Source organism: Geotrypetes seraphini, chromosome 6 (assembly GCF_902459505.1).
Source record: "Geotrypetes seraphini chromosome 6, aGeoSer1.1, whole genome shotgun sequence".
NCBI lineage: Eukaryota > Metazoa > Chordata > Amphibia > Gymnophiona > Dermophiidae > Geotrypetes > Geotrypetes seraphini.
This window is the reverse complement of record NC_047089.1, coordinates 61,683,978-61,699,039: the sequence shown is the minus strand read 5'-3', so window position 1 is coordinate 61,699,039 and position 15,062 is coordinate 61,683,978. Positions and strand designations below refer to the sequence as shown.

Here is a 15,062-nt window from a genome sequence, read left to right as displayed (position 1 = left end):
TGGAGAAGGATGGGGAGGCTTCCCTCGAGTATCGAGGTTCCTGCTCCGATCCACGCTCCGAGATCGGGGAAGCACTGTGAGAGTGTTCCGGGGTCGTCGATCTTCGGCGTCTCGAGGAGCCCCTCGGAGACGATGCCGGGGTTCGGGGTACCGATCGATGTCGAATCGGTGACCTCGACCCGGACTCCCTCAGAGAATACCTGCAACCTCGGGTCGGGGTGCACTGACTGTGCAGGATCAATCTGTATTAATCTGACTTGTTTAGTTTTACAATGGGTGTTTTGATGTTATAGTGCTCACTGCAGTGTTTAAGATGCTGCTTTTCCTAGTTACACCCTTGTAGTGTGACTCATGGATTATTACTAAAAATATTTGTTTTCATATAAAGGAGGGGGTGTTAAAAAATGATCAGCTCCGGGTCTCAAATATACTAGGTACATCACTGATAGTGTTATTGAATTTGAACAAACAAACATGTATAATTATTGTTCAGACAAGACTAGATACAAAGCCTTTTTTATTTTGATTTTTCCCGAGTGTAATTGGAATTTGTAACCTGTAGGAATGTGCATCTCTTTTCATATTTTACACAGTACAGAGGAAATGCTTTTTTGTTTTCTATTTTTCCAGTGTTCTACTGCATAGAAGTAGTGTCTTCCTGGGATTCAGGTTTTGTCTGCATATTTGTATTTTTAATGTTTAGTATTTTTAGTTACTTTAATTTTTGTTGAGAATCTGTTTTTGTAGCAGTGCAGCTTATGCTGTTTTCCCCCCACAGGAGGTGATGGTGTATTGGTATTCTAGATCTTAGTGTGGTAATTACTGACATGCACCTCTTCATAGACAGGGTTGATGTTTGAGCTCTTTCAGTTCTGTAATAGCATGACAAACCTGATTTATAGGTTATAAGCGTGTTTTTTCAGGATACCATAGCCGTTAGTGTAAGAGTTTGCTGCTTCTCAGAGCACTGGATTTTTGTGGTATCATCCCATTTTGAGGTGAGCTCTATATAACTTCAAGTTCAACAAAATTTAAGATTATTTCTTTTTTTTTGGTGGTGGCCAGAGGAGGGAGGATATTGGGTACCCTAATAAATTTGAAAAGTTGGCTCCTATGAGCTCAAATCTTTGCCTATGATACTATATTCACTTTTTTAAATAAAACCCATACAAAGAATAGCATAACAAAATTAAAATTCAATTATATACAATATAATATACATTGCAAATTATTATTCCCATAGAAAAAAAACCAGAGGCTGTACTTACACAGAGAAGCAAACATGCTGTCAGACTGTGCTACTGTTCCCACCAATGACAGATACACAAATGGTCCTTCCTAAAATTAAACACATTATTTTGATCATGCTGACCCTAAAAAGTTAAAAGGAGGCCCGAGTACAAATATTTATTTTTTAAATTTATATACAGTCTATATCTAGACAGTTTCCATATAAAACATGCATAACAAAATCATCATTACAAAAAGCCGAGTCTTCATGACATTTCTTACTCACTTCCATCTATTACCTGTACAAACAGAAATATTTTCTTACATAAAAGCAGATAAAAATAGCTGCTTAGAAGTTTCCTAACTAGCAAAGTCTGGACCATGTGGCTCAAGGTGACTGAATATAATGAGGCTTATTTTCAAAAAAGATAAGACATCCCAAAGATGACATACACCAGCACTTGGATGTCTTACTAGTGAAAACATCCAAGTGGGCATTTTTGAAAGTGACTTGCTAGATGTCTTTCTGGTCATTTTGTCCTCAGTGCATGTTTTTGGGTGGGCTTAACACTTGGGACATTTTACAGCACTAATCAAACCTTTTACAAAACGTCCAGGCCACAATTTGGACATTTTGGGCTGGAAAAACATGGAAGCAAATGTATTGAGTTAAAAAGGAGACTTATGTTGAAAATAAATTTTATTTCCCTCCCACCCCCGAAATGTTGTTTTCTTCATTAGGCTGGAAACTTTGTAATTGACCCTCGCACGTAATCATTTGCTCATTTCTGAATTAAAGAATATATTGCCTTCAAAAATTAATCAGACATTCCAAAATAATAAATCATAAAATACTATTACATGCCTATGATACTATAATGGTTCATCCAAAATATGGCAAAGTAGCAGATTGACATTTTTGCAAAAACATCACATTTGCTATTTTCAAAACACATTTTAAAGATGTTTTTTCTATGCAGTTCATCTAAATCTCAAGGAGTGTGTTGGAGGTGCGTTTTGGGTAGGTTTACAACTTGGGTGTTTTTATGCAATAATGAAACATTGCAGAAGGTCCGGGGCCAAAAAAAAAAAATTAGGATGTTTTTGGCTAAACCTGTTTTAATAATGAAATGCCAAAAAAGATGCCCAAACTGACCAGATGAACACTGGAGGGATAAAGGCACAACCCTCCCTCCCTTAATCCCCCTCCAAACCCCCTAAGAGGTAAAAGTGACAGCATATATCAGACTCTATGTCATTCAGATATAATGGTCCAAAAATATCAAAAAGCCTAAGAATATATGTATTTGAGGAGGGGTCAGTCTCAAGTACAAATCAATCCCAAAGACCTGCTCCTAGTCCTTTGTATTCTATCTTTGCACACGCACACCTACCATTCAAAAGGAAGAAATTGTATTAAGTTAGATTTAATATGGTTTACACAGGGTGACTAATCAGTTCATGGGAACTTCCTAAAAAAATTTTATATAAGGAGTTCACCTGAGCAGAGGATATACCCAGGTGAACTCCTTATCTAAAAATTTTTTTAGGAAGTTCCCATAAACTTATTAATCACCCTGTGTAAACCATATTAAATCTAACTTCAAGTTTCAATACAATTTCTTCCTTTTGAATGGTAGGTGTGCATGTGCATAGATAGAAAACAAAGGACTAGGAACAGGTCTTTGGGATTGATTGATTCAGATATAATGGCCATTCCTCTTAGGAGAGCAAGCGAGTCCCTGGAGTAGTCGATGGTTGGTGCAGTGGACTATAGAGAAAGGGAATCGGGCCCATATCCCACTCTAAATGGTACACTTGTGGTAGAAAGTAAACGTCCCAAATACTTACTGAATCCACATATAGGTGACACCTGCAAGCATAAAGGCTATTGTAGTGGTATGCACTACATTTTTTGCTATTCCTGGAGGGTTCACCATACAATATAAAGGTGTCATGATGTGATGTGTACTTGGGACCTTGTATGTGAATGAAGTTCTCTGCAATGCCCCCTAGGCTGCCCTGCTGGGATGTCTGAGTGGCCAGTCTAGTAAGACTGCTGGCCTCCAGCCATCCCAATGGCTTTTTTTTGTTTGAAAATGGCCCCTTAAAGATGCACTGAGCACAAAACGTCTAAAATAAGAACTTTTTACTAAATAAGATGTTTTTCTGGTTTGAAAATGACCATATCTGGCACTGGATTTGGGGATTTTTTTTTTTTTTGTAAATGTCCAAAATCAGATTTGGACATCAAAAATGTCCCTCCATGTTATTTTGAAGAGATACAATTAACTCCTTCTCCCAAGTGAAAGAGGAAATCTAGTTGTTTTTTTTTCTTGAAATGTTTTGTTTTATTGGGGAAACCCCCCCCCAAGTAATGATACAGCAAAAAAATAATAGAAAATATTTATGTATCTCATGGCCTATTACCCATCCTCCTAACGTCCCCCCCCCCCTCCCACCATGCAGGAAAATGTTCTGTGAACTTCCAGGCTTGGAGTACTCTTATCCAAGCCTGAAAGTATATCTAAAGGCTGAAAATCATGCTTTAATTTTTATTTTAACTGTTCAAACCCCAGTGTTTCTCAACTCGGTCCTGGAGTACCCCCTTCCCAGTCAGGTTTTCAGGATATTCACAATGAATATGCATAAACTTGATTTGCATACACTGCCTCCATGCATATTCATTGTGGATATCCTGAAAACCTGACATGGAAGGGGGTACTCCAGGACCGAGTTGAGAAACACTGCCCTATGTGGTTAACACTGTCCATAAATGTTCCCAAATCTGCTGAAATTTCCACCAACAAGCAAGATGTTTCCAACCAGTCCTGTGGCATTCCATAACCATTACAACATATACTAAATGTAACCATTGTGTCCAATTAGGTGCCATATCACTGAGGGCTCCTTTTACTAAGTTGCGATAACTTTTTTAGTGCGTGCAGAATTTTAGCGCACGCTAAACCTGTGCTATGCGGCTAGAACTAATGCCAGCTCAACGCTGGCGTTAGCGTCTAGCACGTGCTAAAACCGCTATCACAGCTTAGTAAAAGGAGCCCCGAGTTATTGTATCAAAATTACTTTCCTTGCCACCAAAAAGAGTTAATGCAGGAGAACATGCTTGGTCTTATTTGGGTTTGGGATTATAGCATTGTAGCAATCAAACAAGTAAACAGTAATAGAAGTGGAAAATGTAAATCAAAAATCTGCTAGACCTTAAATGCAGCTTCTCTCCAAAATTGTTGTACTTCAGAACATGATCAGAACATAACTCCTAAAGTTGTTTCAGGTTCTGCACATTCTAGGCACCAACTAATTTGTGCCACTCCCATCAGAAAAGCTCTGCAGGGTGATACATAGACTTTGTAAATAAATTTATATTGTTCCCGGTATATAGTTGTTATGCCTATGACCAGGGGGTAATTGAAACTACGTAATATGTCTCCTCAAGTCTGCTTATCTGATCTGGGTGTTGCCAAGACAACATCAAAGGTTTCCACAACAAGTATCTTGACCTTTTTGACCTGGGAGTTGCCCAAACAGCATCAAAAGGACAGATGGGAAACCGGTCTCTGTAACACCTCCTTGATAACATCAAAAGGACTGCCCAGGGGGGTAACTGAAACTCAGCATACTACTGACATGTATCCACAAGTCTGCTTATCTGACATTCTGACCTCCTTGACCTGAGTGTTGCCCAAAACAACATCAAAGGGAACCAGATGGGAAGCCGTTTCTGCAACACCTCCTTCTGATATCCTGACCTGGGTGTTGTCAAACAAAAAAAAAAAGACCTGACTATGAACTCAGCAGCTTTTCATCATACATAAGAACGGAAGTCTGCCCCTAACATCAGAATCCAAGACGTCTCCAGGGACAGAATCCAAGACGCCTAAAGGGATAGTCTCCCGTGTCTACCCACCTATCAATTGCAGGATTCCCAATTGTGAAGGACTGGTCGTTGCCTGGGATACGGTGAAGTTATTTAATTCTTGTATTCATATTTATATATATATAATAAAGGGTTATTGTTTATGCTTTTACATTGTCTGTGTGCTTTTCTGAGTGTCACTGATCATCCCATTTGACAGAAATAAGTGGCGGAACAATAGTAGACATTAATCTTACTAATGATTTACACAGGAGCTGTTTTAATAAGTCCGTTATAATTGGCGTGCCTAAATCTCTAGTCCCTGCTTCAGCTTGTTGTCCTTGAGCTACCGAAAACAAGTCAGTTCTCAGAACTTTAAAACAGAAGGATACTCTCAAAGTTCTACCACCACCCAATAAAAGTACCTCCTCCACTAGCTCAGTTGTGACCTCATTCAATGCTGTTGTCGGTAGTGAAGTAATATAATAGCTAATCTGTAACTATGCCAAAACATTGCCAGAGAATGTGGTGAAATCAGTTAGCTTAGCAGGGTTTAAAAAAGGTTTGGCTAATTTCCTACAAGATAAGTCCATAGGTCATTATCGAGATGGCTTGGGGAAATCCACTGCTTATTCCTAGGATAAGCAGCATAAAATCTGTTTTACGACTTGGGATCTAGCTAGGTACTTGGGACCTGGGTTGGCCACTGTTGGAAACCGGATACTGGGATTGAAGGATCTTTGGTCTGCCCCAGTAAGGCAATTCTTATGCTCTTATGTCTACAACTGTCTTACTTCCATGGCAAGTTTTTGAGAATCTCCCCATAACAGCCTCTTTTACAAAGCCACGCTAGCAGTTGCCACATGGCAACAGCCCCGAAGCCCTTTAAATCTCTATGGGCTTTGGGGCCGCTAGCACGGCTTTGTAAAAGAGGCCGTAAGCGATTTGTCCAAGATCACAAGGAGCAGCTGTAGGCTTCCTTGGTTCTCAGCCGGCTTCTCTAAGCATTAAGCTACTTCTCAGTAAGTACATTATAGCTTTATTTGTTTAAATAAATCATATCAGAAGAGTTCACTTGATAGACTCCATTATATAGTTGTGTTTGATTATTTTGCCATTTATATTTCATTTCTTCTCCCTGTGCCCTGCTCCATGATTGGTTACAGCTTTCCAATTGTTTATTGGGCTTATGAACCGACAGGAAGCCTGCCTCAGTTTTATGTGCTTATACAGTACATCTATTTTCTAACAGAAAAAAAAATAAAAATCTAAAATTATAAAACAAAAAATAGGATTTATAGGGGAGTGTAGGTTCAAGATTTTAGCATTTCTTATGAATCATTCAGAAGAAGCTGTATTGTTATTTTTATGAACTGTACTATTATTTTACTATGCTTTAGTTTATAAGCTGCCCTGAAGGTTCTCCCTAGGGCGGGACAGAAAACTTTAAATAAACCTGGAAACTTAGCAAGCTTAGCTCCAACTCACATCATGCATGACTCCTGTGAAAATATGATTTATAATCCCTGTTAACCTGCCTGAGTTTTTTTCACAGTCATTCTATCACACACCATGGGCTTAAAGTTTTGGCATTTTAAAGAATCCTTCTGTTGGTAGGACAGAATGTTAAGACTTAAGAAAAGAATACTGAACAAAAAAGAGAATATCACAATGCCTCTGTATCACTCTACGGAGAGACCACACCTTGAGTAATGTGCAATTCTTATCACTACATCTCAAAAAAGATGGAGTGGAACTGGAAAAGGTACAAAGAAAGGCAATCAAAATGTTCAAGGGGAAGGAAAGACTCATTTTAGGAAAGGCTAAAGAGGTTAGGGCTGTTCACTTTAGAGAAGAGCTGGCTGAAGGGAGATATGATAAGAGATCAATAAAATAATGGAGTGGAACAGGTAGATGCAGAACAGTTGTTTACTCCTTCAAAAAGCAGAGACTAGGGGACACTTCATGAAATTATACAGCAGGGGTGTAGCTAGGCACTCAATTTTGGGCGGGCCTGAGCCCAAAGTAGGTGGGCAGAAGAATCTTGTATCTTTCTCCCCCTCAGGCTACTGCTGCTCGATTCAGAGAAATTTTATTTTTATTTGATTTGGCCTATTTAATTGATTTTTCGATTCAATTTTCCTGCCCAATCGGGCATTTTATTTTTCCAAAATGTCCTGGTGGTTTTATTTTGTAGCCTATCCACTCAACTCATCCCCCTTTTTCCCTCGCCAACCCCACACTGGCATGGTGAAATCAAAATAAGCAAAATAGACTTTTCCTCTCTCTGTTAGGGCCTAACTCACACTCCCTGACTAAAACCAGCTCTGGCAGGATACACATTTCAAATCTGACTTATTGTAATCATAAAACAGAAAATATTTTTTTTCTACCTTTCACTGTCATATCCAATATTTGTTTCTTTCTCACTGTCTACCATCTCTCTCTCTCTCCCCGATTGTGCCCTGGGTCAAACCTCTATTCCCTTCCATGTATCATCTCTCCCTCCCCTTCACCCTATGTCCAACATTTCTCCCTCTCTCTTCTCCTTGCATGTCTCCCTCCTCTCCATCATATGAAGGATTTCTCCCTCCCACCCTTTTCTACCTCTTCTCTCCCTTCCTCTCATCCACCCCAACAATTTTTCTTCTCTCTGCCTATGTGCAGCATTTTTCCTTTTCTCCCATCCCCCTGAGCAGCAGCTTTCCTCCCCTCCCATCCATTCCCCTGTGCAATAGTTTTCCATCCATCCCTCCCTCCCAATCCCCCTGTGCGGCAGCACTTCACTAACTCTCCTACCATGAGACCTGACATACCTCCGAGGCCTCCTAAAGCAGCAGCGGTGGACTGTCAGTAGTGGCATCACTCCGAATGGACTACTAATGGCCTACCTCACTAAGGCTTCCTTCTGCCGCGTCATCAGTGACATGGCATAGGGAAGGCCCTGGCGGGGCAGGCCATGATCAGTCCATTCAGAATGATGCCGCTGCTGTCTATTGCCACCACCGTGGCTGCCTTAGAAGGCCTTGAAAGGTAGTCAGGTCTCACAGGTGGGGGGGGGGGGGGAGTGTTGGTCGCTGAATCGGCGAGAGCAATTTTATTGGACAACAAATTGATTCACAGCACTACCTCAGGCTATCGGATGGGGGGTTGTCTCTTAACTGCACTCTCCCAGTCCTCCATACCTTTTAACCCCTTTAGATTTTTGCCACAAGCAGCGACTTATACCTGCTAGGTATAAGATGGGATTAGTTGTCACATCAGAGGGAAAGCTTGGGGCTGACATAAGTAAATATGAATTGCAGCCGGCAAAGAACTGAAGGATTTAAAAGTTACCGGGAAACTGGGGGAGTGCAGCTGAGATCTCAATCACTGAGAGGCAGAGATGCCAGGAGTCTTCAGCTGGCATGGCTTGGGGATCCCCGTCAGCTATATTACAGCTGTTCTGCTGCTGGGTGAGCCTGAATTCAAAGTGTGTGGGCCTGTGCTCACCTGGACCCACTTGTGGCTATGTTATATTACATAGTAGCACATTTAAAACAAGCAAGTAGTAAAATCAGTTAGAAACATAGAAGCACGATAGCAGATTGAGGCCAAATGGCCCATATGCAGCATCCACTATCTCCTCCTCTCCATAAGAGATTTCACATGCCTGTCCCACACTTTCTTGAAATCAGACACAGTCTGTCTCCACCACCTCTACCGGGAGACTATTCCACGCATCTAACACCCTTTCTGTAAAAAAAAGTATTTCCTTAGATTGCTCCTGAGCCTATTGCCTCTTAATTTCATCCTAAGCCCTCGCATTCTGGAGCTTCCTTTCAAATGAAAAATACTCACCTCATGCGCGTTTATACCACGTAGGTATTTAAACGTCTCTTATCATATCTTCCCTCTCCCACCTTTCCTCCAAAGTATACATAAGATATTTAAGTCTGTCCCAATACACCTTATGATAAAGACCACCGACCATTTTAGTAGCCTTCCTCTGGTCTGACTCCATCCTTTTTATATCTTTCTGAAGGTGCAGCCTCCAGAATTGTACACAATATTCTAAAAGAGGTCTCACCAAAGTCTTATACAGGGGCATCAATACCTCCTTTTTCCTACTGGCCATACCTCTCCCTATGCACCCTAGCATCCTTCTAGCTTTTGCCGTCGCCTTTTCAACCTGTTTAGCCAAGTCCTGCTCCTCTTTCATGCACAAAAGTCCTCTGCCTCCTAAACTGTACCGTTCCCTTGGGTTTTTGCAGTCCAAATGCATGACCTTGCATTTCTTTGTTAGATCTAAAATTTGGAAAAATTCCTGAAAGAAATGTACATAAGCCATTATTAAAGTAGACCTGGGTTAAGTAGCATGGAATCTTAGTGCATTTTAGGACCTTGCCAGGTACTTGTGACCAATAAGGATTGGCCAGGTGCATGCAATTTTTTTCTCATGTGAACAACCAACAATTTTCCAGATTTGCAAGTATATTTGTGAGGGAGACTCCTAGAATGTATGAGCAATTGTTCACATGCTCAGCTTAGAGGGAACACAGTTTGGACCTGGACTTGCCACTATTGGGAACCAGGATATCATGGATCCTTCTGAGCAATTCTTAGAGCCGCTTCTATCAAACTGCGCTAGCAGTTTTTAGTGCAGAGAGCCACGCTGAATGGCCCGCGTTGCTCCCGACCTCATAGGAACTCTATGAACGTCGGGAGCAGCGAAGGTCATTTAGCACAGCTCACCACAATACAAACTGCTAATGCACTTTGATAGAAAAGGCCCTTAGTTTTTATGTCAAAGGGTCTCTACAGTGGTCCCTGTGTATAGGATTTCAACTGACCTGCAGAAAAAGCCTCATCTTAAAGCTATAAGACAATTGTTAGGTTAGGGAAGGACTGTATGAATAAAACAATCCCTAGCAAGCCTAACCACAGTGCTGGAACCAGAAAAGCAGAGAGCTTCATAGACCTTTTATGATAAAGATCGAATTAAAATGGATGAACCCCCCCCCCCCCCCCCCCAAATCTGCTAGAGTGGCTAGTCTAAAAATATTGGTGAAATATAGTATTTAAAGTCACCATACTATAAATGTTAATGTTTTTTCATATACAATGGTCTTGTAGGCTGTGCTCACCTCTGTCCTAGGAAGGTCTGCTTAATGCGGCCAGCATTACTGGAAACACAATTCCTTTCAGTTACAATAATCACAAAGCACATCTAAGTACAGGACAAGGATGGTTCACTCTGTCCATCATTTTCTAAGTGCCACAGTAGGACACTGGCCTTCACAGGCAACAGTATGTAAAATATAGAGCAATGTTTCTCAATGTCTTCAAGCCAAGTACCCCTTAAGTCTAACAAATTTCAACCGAGTACCCCTGCCCAAGCTCTGCCCCAGACCCCCACAGTACTAATTGTAATGCAATTTCTTCCATTCATTTTTCATATACACACACACAATATAATCTTATTAACAATACATAATGGTAACCACAAAATTAAAAAACACAAAGGGTATGGTACGTAAAGAAAATATCATTTATATTTGTTTTTTGTTCAAAGAGGTCAGGGCAGATGACTTTAAAATATACAATGTCACCTCAGGAACAGCTACAAATAGACAAAATATAGTCAGCAGATATAAATTCTCAAAACAGATGCATTTTGATCAATAAATTGAAAATAAAATAATTTTCCCTACCTTTATTGTCTAGCGATTTTATTAGTCTCTGTTTGCACTTCCTTCTGACTATGCATCCAACATTTCTTTCTTTCTGCCTCCTGCTTGCTTCCTCTCCCCTGGACCTCATTCCTTTCCCCAACCAACATCTTTCTCTGTCCCTCCATGAGTCCAACTTTCCTTTTTCTTCTCCACCCCCATTGGCAACAAGTCTCCCTCTATCTCATCTGTCTTTCTCTCATTCCCTCCCTTGCTGCAAAGGGAGTGGAGAAAGCGAGAAAGAGAGATCCAGGGTGCTTCTCTCTCACATCCCAACATTTCTCCCTCTCTCATCCCCCAGATCGTGTGCAGCATCTTTCATCACTGCCCACCAGCCCCATGCCAAATATTTCTCCTTCTATCACACCTCTCCCTCCATCACTATATCCAAAATTCCTCCCCCTTGCATCCCTTTCAATCTGTCCCACTGTTCCCTCTCCATATCCGTATCCAACATTTCTCCCTCTCTTCCTCATACATCTCTCCCTCTCTATGCCCAATAATTTTCCTTTCTTCTTTTTCCCATGTGCACTCTCTCTTTCCCTCTCACTTACATACTTGTGCCCAACAATTCTCCCTCCCTTCTGTGTCCCAAGTTCATGCCCCTCCCTTCCTCCATCCACATGAATTTTTTCCCCTCATCCTTTTCCCTTCCAGCCATGTGCTTCTCTATTTCCTTCCATTCCACTTTATCCATGTGCACCTTCTTCCTCGCTCTTCTTTTCCTCTTCATCCATGTGCATATCTTCCCTTTCTCTTCAGTTCCTCTTCCCTCTCCTCCATCCATGTGCATTTCCTCCTTTCTTCCTCTCCATCCCTTAAGAAGCTTATCCCTTCTCCTCCATCCATGTCCAGCATTTCTCCACACCCATCCATCCAGGTAACCAGCCAACCTTACCCACGCTCTCCATTTCCCCACTTTCCTCAATCTAACATCGCTCCCTCTCCCTCCCTCCCTGCCTGACCCAGAATCTGGATTCCACACAGAGCCTGGCACTAACTTCAATGAAGAGCCTTCACGTCCTTATGCTCAGGAAGGCCTGTCAGCTCCACCCACTTTGACACATTTGTGTCAGAGGGGTGGTACCAAGAGGGCCTCATGAGCGATAAACTTGAAGGCTTTGCATCAGTTAAGCTAGCGCCAGGGCCTGGCCTTGTATAGACTCCAGACTCCCTAACAGGCAGTGGGAGGGTGGCAGAAGACAGGTGGCTTCCCTCCGCCTTCTGGGTCAGCCGGAGAGGCCCCACAGTCTGGGCAACAACAAGCTAACTCCAGTGATGAAGAGCACTCCGTCGTCTTCCAGCCTCCGATTGCCTGTCACAGAGTCTATACATGGCCCAGCACTGGTGCTAGCTTAACTGATGTACTGCTCATGAGGTCCTGTTGGTACCGCCGTTCTGATGCAAATGTGTCAAAGTAGATGGAGCCGGCAGGACCTTCCCAAGCACGTAGACACGAAGGCTCTTTGGCAGAGGGGAACATGCCACTGGAGGGGGGGCGGTGGGAGATCTGGGCCAAATATCCCCCACAAGCAGCTCACGTACACGCACCGCATGTTGAGAAACACTGCTATAGAATACTGCAATGATGTACAGGTAAACGCTCAGACAGAAGGCAACGAAAAACAGCCCTTCAGTAAAATTTTGCTAATGCAAAAAAAAAAAAAAAAATAATAAAATAAAATAAAAAATATTGTACCACTATGAACAACCAAGTAGGAAACAAAACACCCCCTCTCCTCCTTCCCACCCTCGGGGTCCTAAATGCATTTTTAACTATTGCACTAGAGCAGACATGGGCAACTGTGGTCCTCGAGGGCTGGAATCCAATCGGATTTTCAGGATTTCCCCAATGAATATGCATGAGATCTATTTGCATGCACTGCTTTCAATGCATATTCATTGGGGAAATCCTGAAAACCCGATTGGATTCCGGCCCTCGAGGATCGGAGTTGCTCATGTCTGCACTAGATGAGCATAATATTTCCGCACAAAATAAACGCTGCCCAATCTCACCTAGTCAACCTTAATCCGACAGCACCAGATTTACAGCAGCGAACACATGGTTTAAGAAACCACTTCCTAATCCCCATTGTAACACATATTGCACTTATGTGAGCGGGACTGGATAAAAAGGATTTCCTAGACCCGTGGTTCCCAACCCTGTCCTGGAGGACCACCAGGCCAGTCGGGTTTTCAGGATAGCCCTCATGAATATGCATGGAGCAGATTTGCATGCCTGGCACCTCCATTATATGCAGGTCTCTCTCATGCATATTCATGAGGGCTATGCTGAAAACCCGACTGGCCCAATGGTCCTCCAGGACAGGGTTGGGAACCACTGTTCTAGACCACCTTAAAACAAAGAGCATGGGTTTTTGCTGCTTCCCACTGCTGTTTATGTGGGGAGCCCTTCAGGATCCTCGAAATCCAGCGTTTGTACCCACATTTCAATACTGTAAAGCGGGAATCCGTGAAAATCAGGATATCCTAGTTTTACCTTGCTCCCATTTCGATAAGGTTCCGGTCCAAGCTGGACGGAGGTGTTGCAATGCCTTATTTACGCGTTCACTAAGCGCGTCTAGGGAGAGGGGGCGCTGCGCTGGGTGTAGCTTTCTTTTTCCACGGATATGCCGCATGCTCGCTATCACTGGGCTAGTCCCGATCCCCCCCCCCCCCAATCCCAACTCACCAGCGTGACATGCACAATGGCATCGTAGAAGAGCCAGGCCAGCACCAGACGCTCCGTGCCCGAGCACCGCCGACCCAGCCACTGTGCCAGGATGCATCCGAGGATCAACTGTGTGGCGCAGGCGGCCAGCGAGCAGAGGGTGACGGGCTGCAGCGGCGGAGAGGAGCCTGTGCTCATACTCTCTGCTCCAGCCATAACTGCCTCCTTCCCCAAACGCCCGGCGCGAGCTATGAGGCTCAAGGGGGGGGGGGGGGAGGAAGCTCCGACTTTCAAAGCAAGCCCAGGGGTTGGAGGAGCGAGTAGTAAGGGCATCGGCTAAAGTAGTTCACACTCTTGCTGTTATCTAGCATGCAGAACTCTACTAGAGTCCTAAGAGGCCTCTCCGCCCCTCTCCATACCTTTTTAACTTCAGCGCTGAGCAGCCACCAACTTGCTGCCCGTGTTGGCTTTGGCGCTCTGATGTCACTTCCAGGACTCCCACCAAAGCCGACACAAGCAGTAAATTGGTGGCTGCTCATGCCAAAGTTAAAAAGGTAGGGGAGGAAGGGCTCTTTGGTTTCTGCAGATCTTCTGAAGGGATAACGCGGACGACCTGACTGTTTCTGTTGTTTCTGTTTCTGCTGTTATTGAAGTGTAACCCTGGTCTTACTCACACACAGTCGACAGCAGTATTCTTCAACCTTTTGACACCTATGGACCTGCGGAAATAAAATAATTCTTTTGTGGATCAGCAGTTGAAGAACACTGGACTAAGTTGTGGGCCAAACCCCGCCTATCTCCGCCTCAGACCCCACCCCCATAATAGTACTAATTGTAACTATTTTTTCCATTCATTTTTCATATACATATATATACATACACACACAATATAATCTTAACACATTATGGTTAATCACAAAATTAAACTACACAAAGAAACATAAAAAGCACACTGTATGCTTCTTAACATTCATTCCTACCAGAACACAGATAACTCCTATGCAAATACGGGACCAAAAACTAAAAGTACTAATATACAAACAAACAAGATGCAAGACTACATGCAGTACAACCCCCAGAGAAAAAGAAACAAATGTATTTCTTTCTGAACAGTGCAAAATACAGACAGCAAATGTAAATTCTCAAAATTGACACAATTCAATCACTACATTTAAAAGTAAAATCATTCCTCTACCTTTGTCATCTCCCTCACTCCATGCTGTGCTTTACCTTCTGGCCTACTTTCACCTGGCCGTTTAATGCTGCCCCCTGTGTTATCTTCGGGCCGGCTCCCTCTTCCTCACTGACAAAGTGCAGGCAGCGGCTCCTCGCGTGCATCCCACACCTCATCTGGAAGCCTTCCCTCTGACATTGCGACACCAGAGAGAAGGCTTCTGGTTCAGGCACAGGACACACGTAGGAGCACTGAGGAAGAGGGAGCCGGCCCGAAGACTACGCTGTATTGCGGACCGGCAATTGAAGAACACTGTCTTGGGTCCAATGCATGTGCCGGTCCTGTGGACCGGCGGTTGAAGAACACTGGTCTAGGGCACCAGCAAGCTCCCGCAGTTAGTGA

At 43.0% G+C, this 15,062-nt stretch overlaps 1 protein-coding gene across 4 annotated transcripts in view; it reads right to left on the bottom strand.

Annotated features, from left to right (window-relative positions):
* Positions 1 to 14,853, bottom strand: part of EBPL (EBP like) — a 32,306-nt gene extending 17,453 nt beyond the window's left edge. The window contains exons 1-3 of one of the 4 annotated variants that reach the window (XM_033948212.1): positions 14,682 to 14,853; positions 14,161 to 14,205; positions 1,269 to 1,338 (exon numbers count right to left, since the gene is read on the bottom strand). In XM_033948212.1, coding sequence (XP_033804103.1) covers positions 1,269 to 1,338; positions 14,161 to 14,205; positions 14,682 to 14,690 — 124 coding nt within the window. In that variant the 5' untranslated portion in view covers positions 14,691 to 14,853. Of the gene's footprint in view, positions 1 to 1,268; positions 1,339 to 13,507; positions 13,898 to 14,160; positions 14,206 to 14,681 lie in introns of those variants that run through there. The other 3 variants (XM_033948211.1, XM_033948210.1, XM_033948209.1) reach the window with 3 other exon arrangements.
* Positions 14,854 to 15,062: the final 209 nt, after the last annotated feature.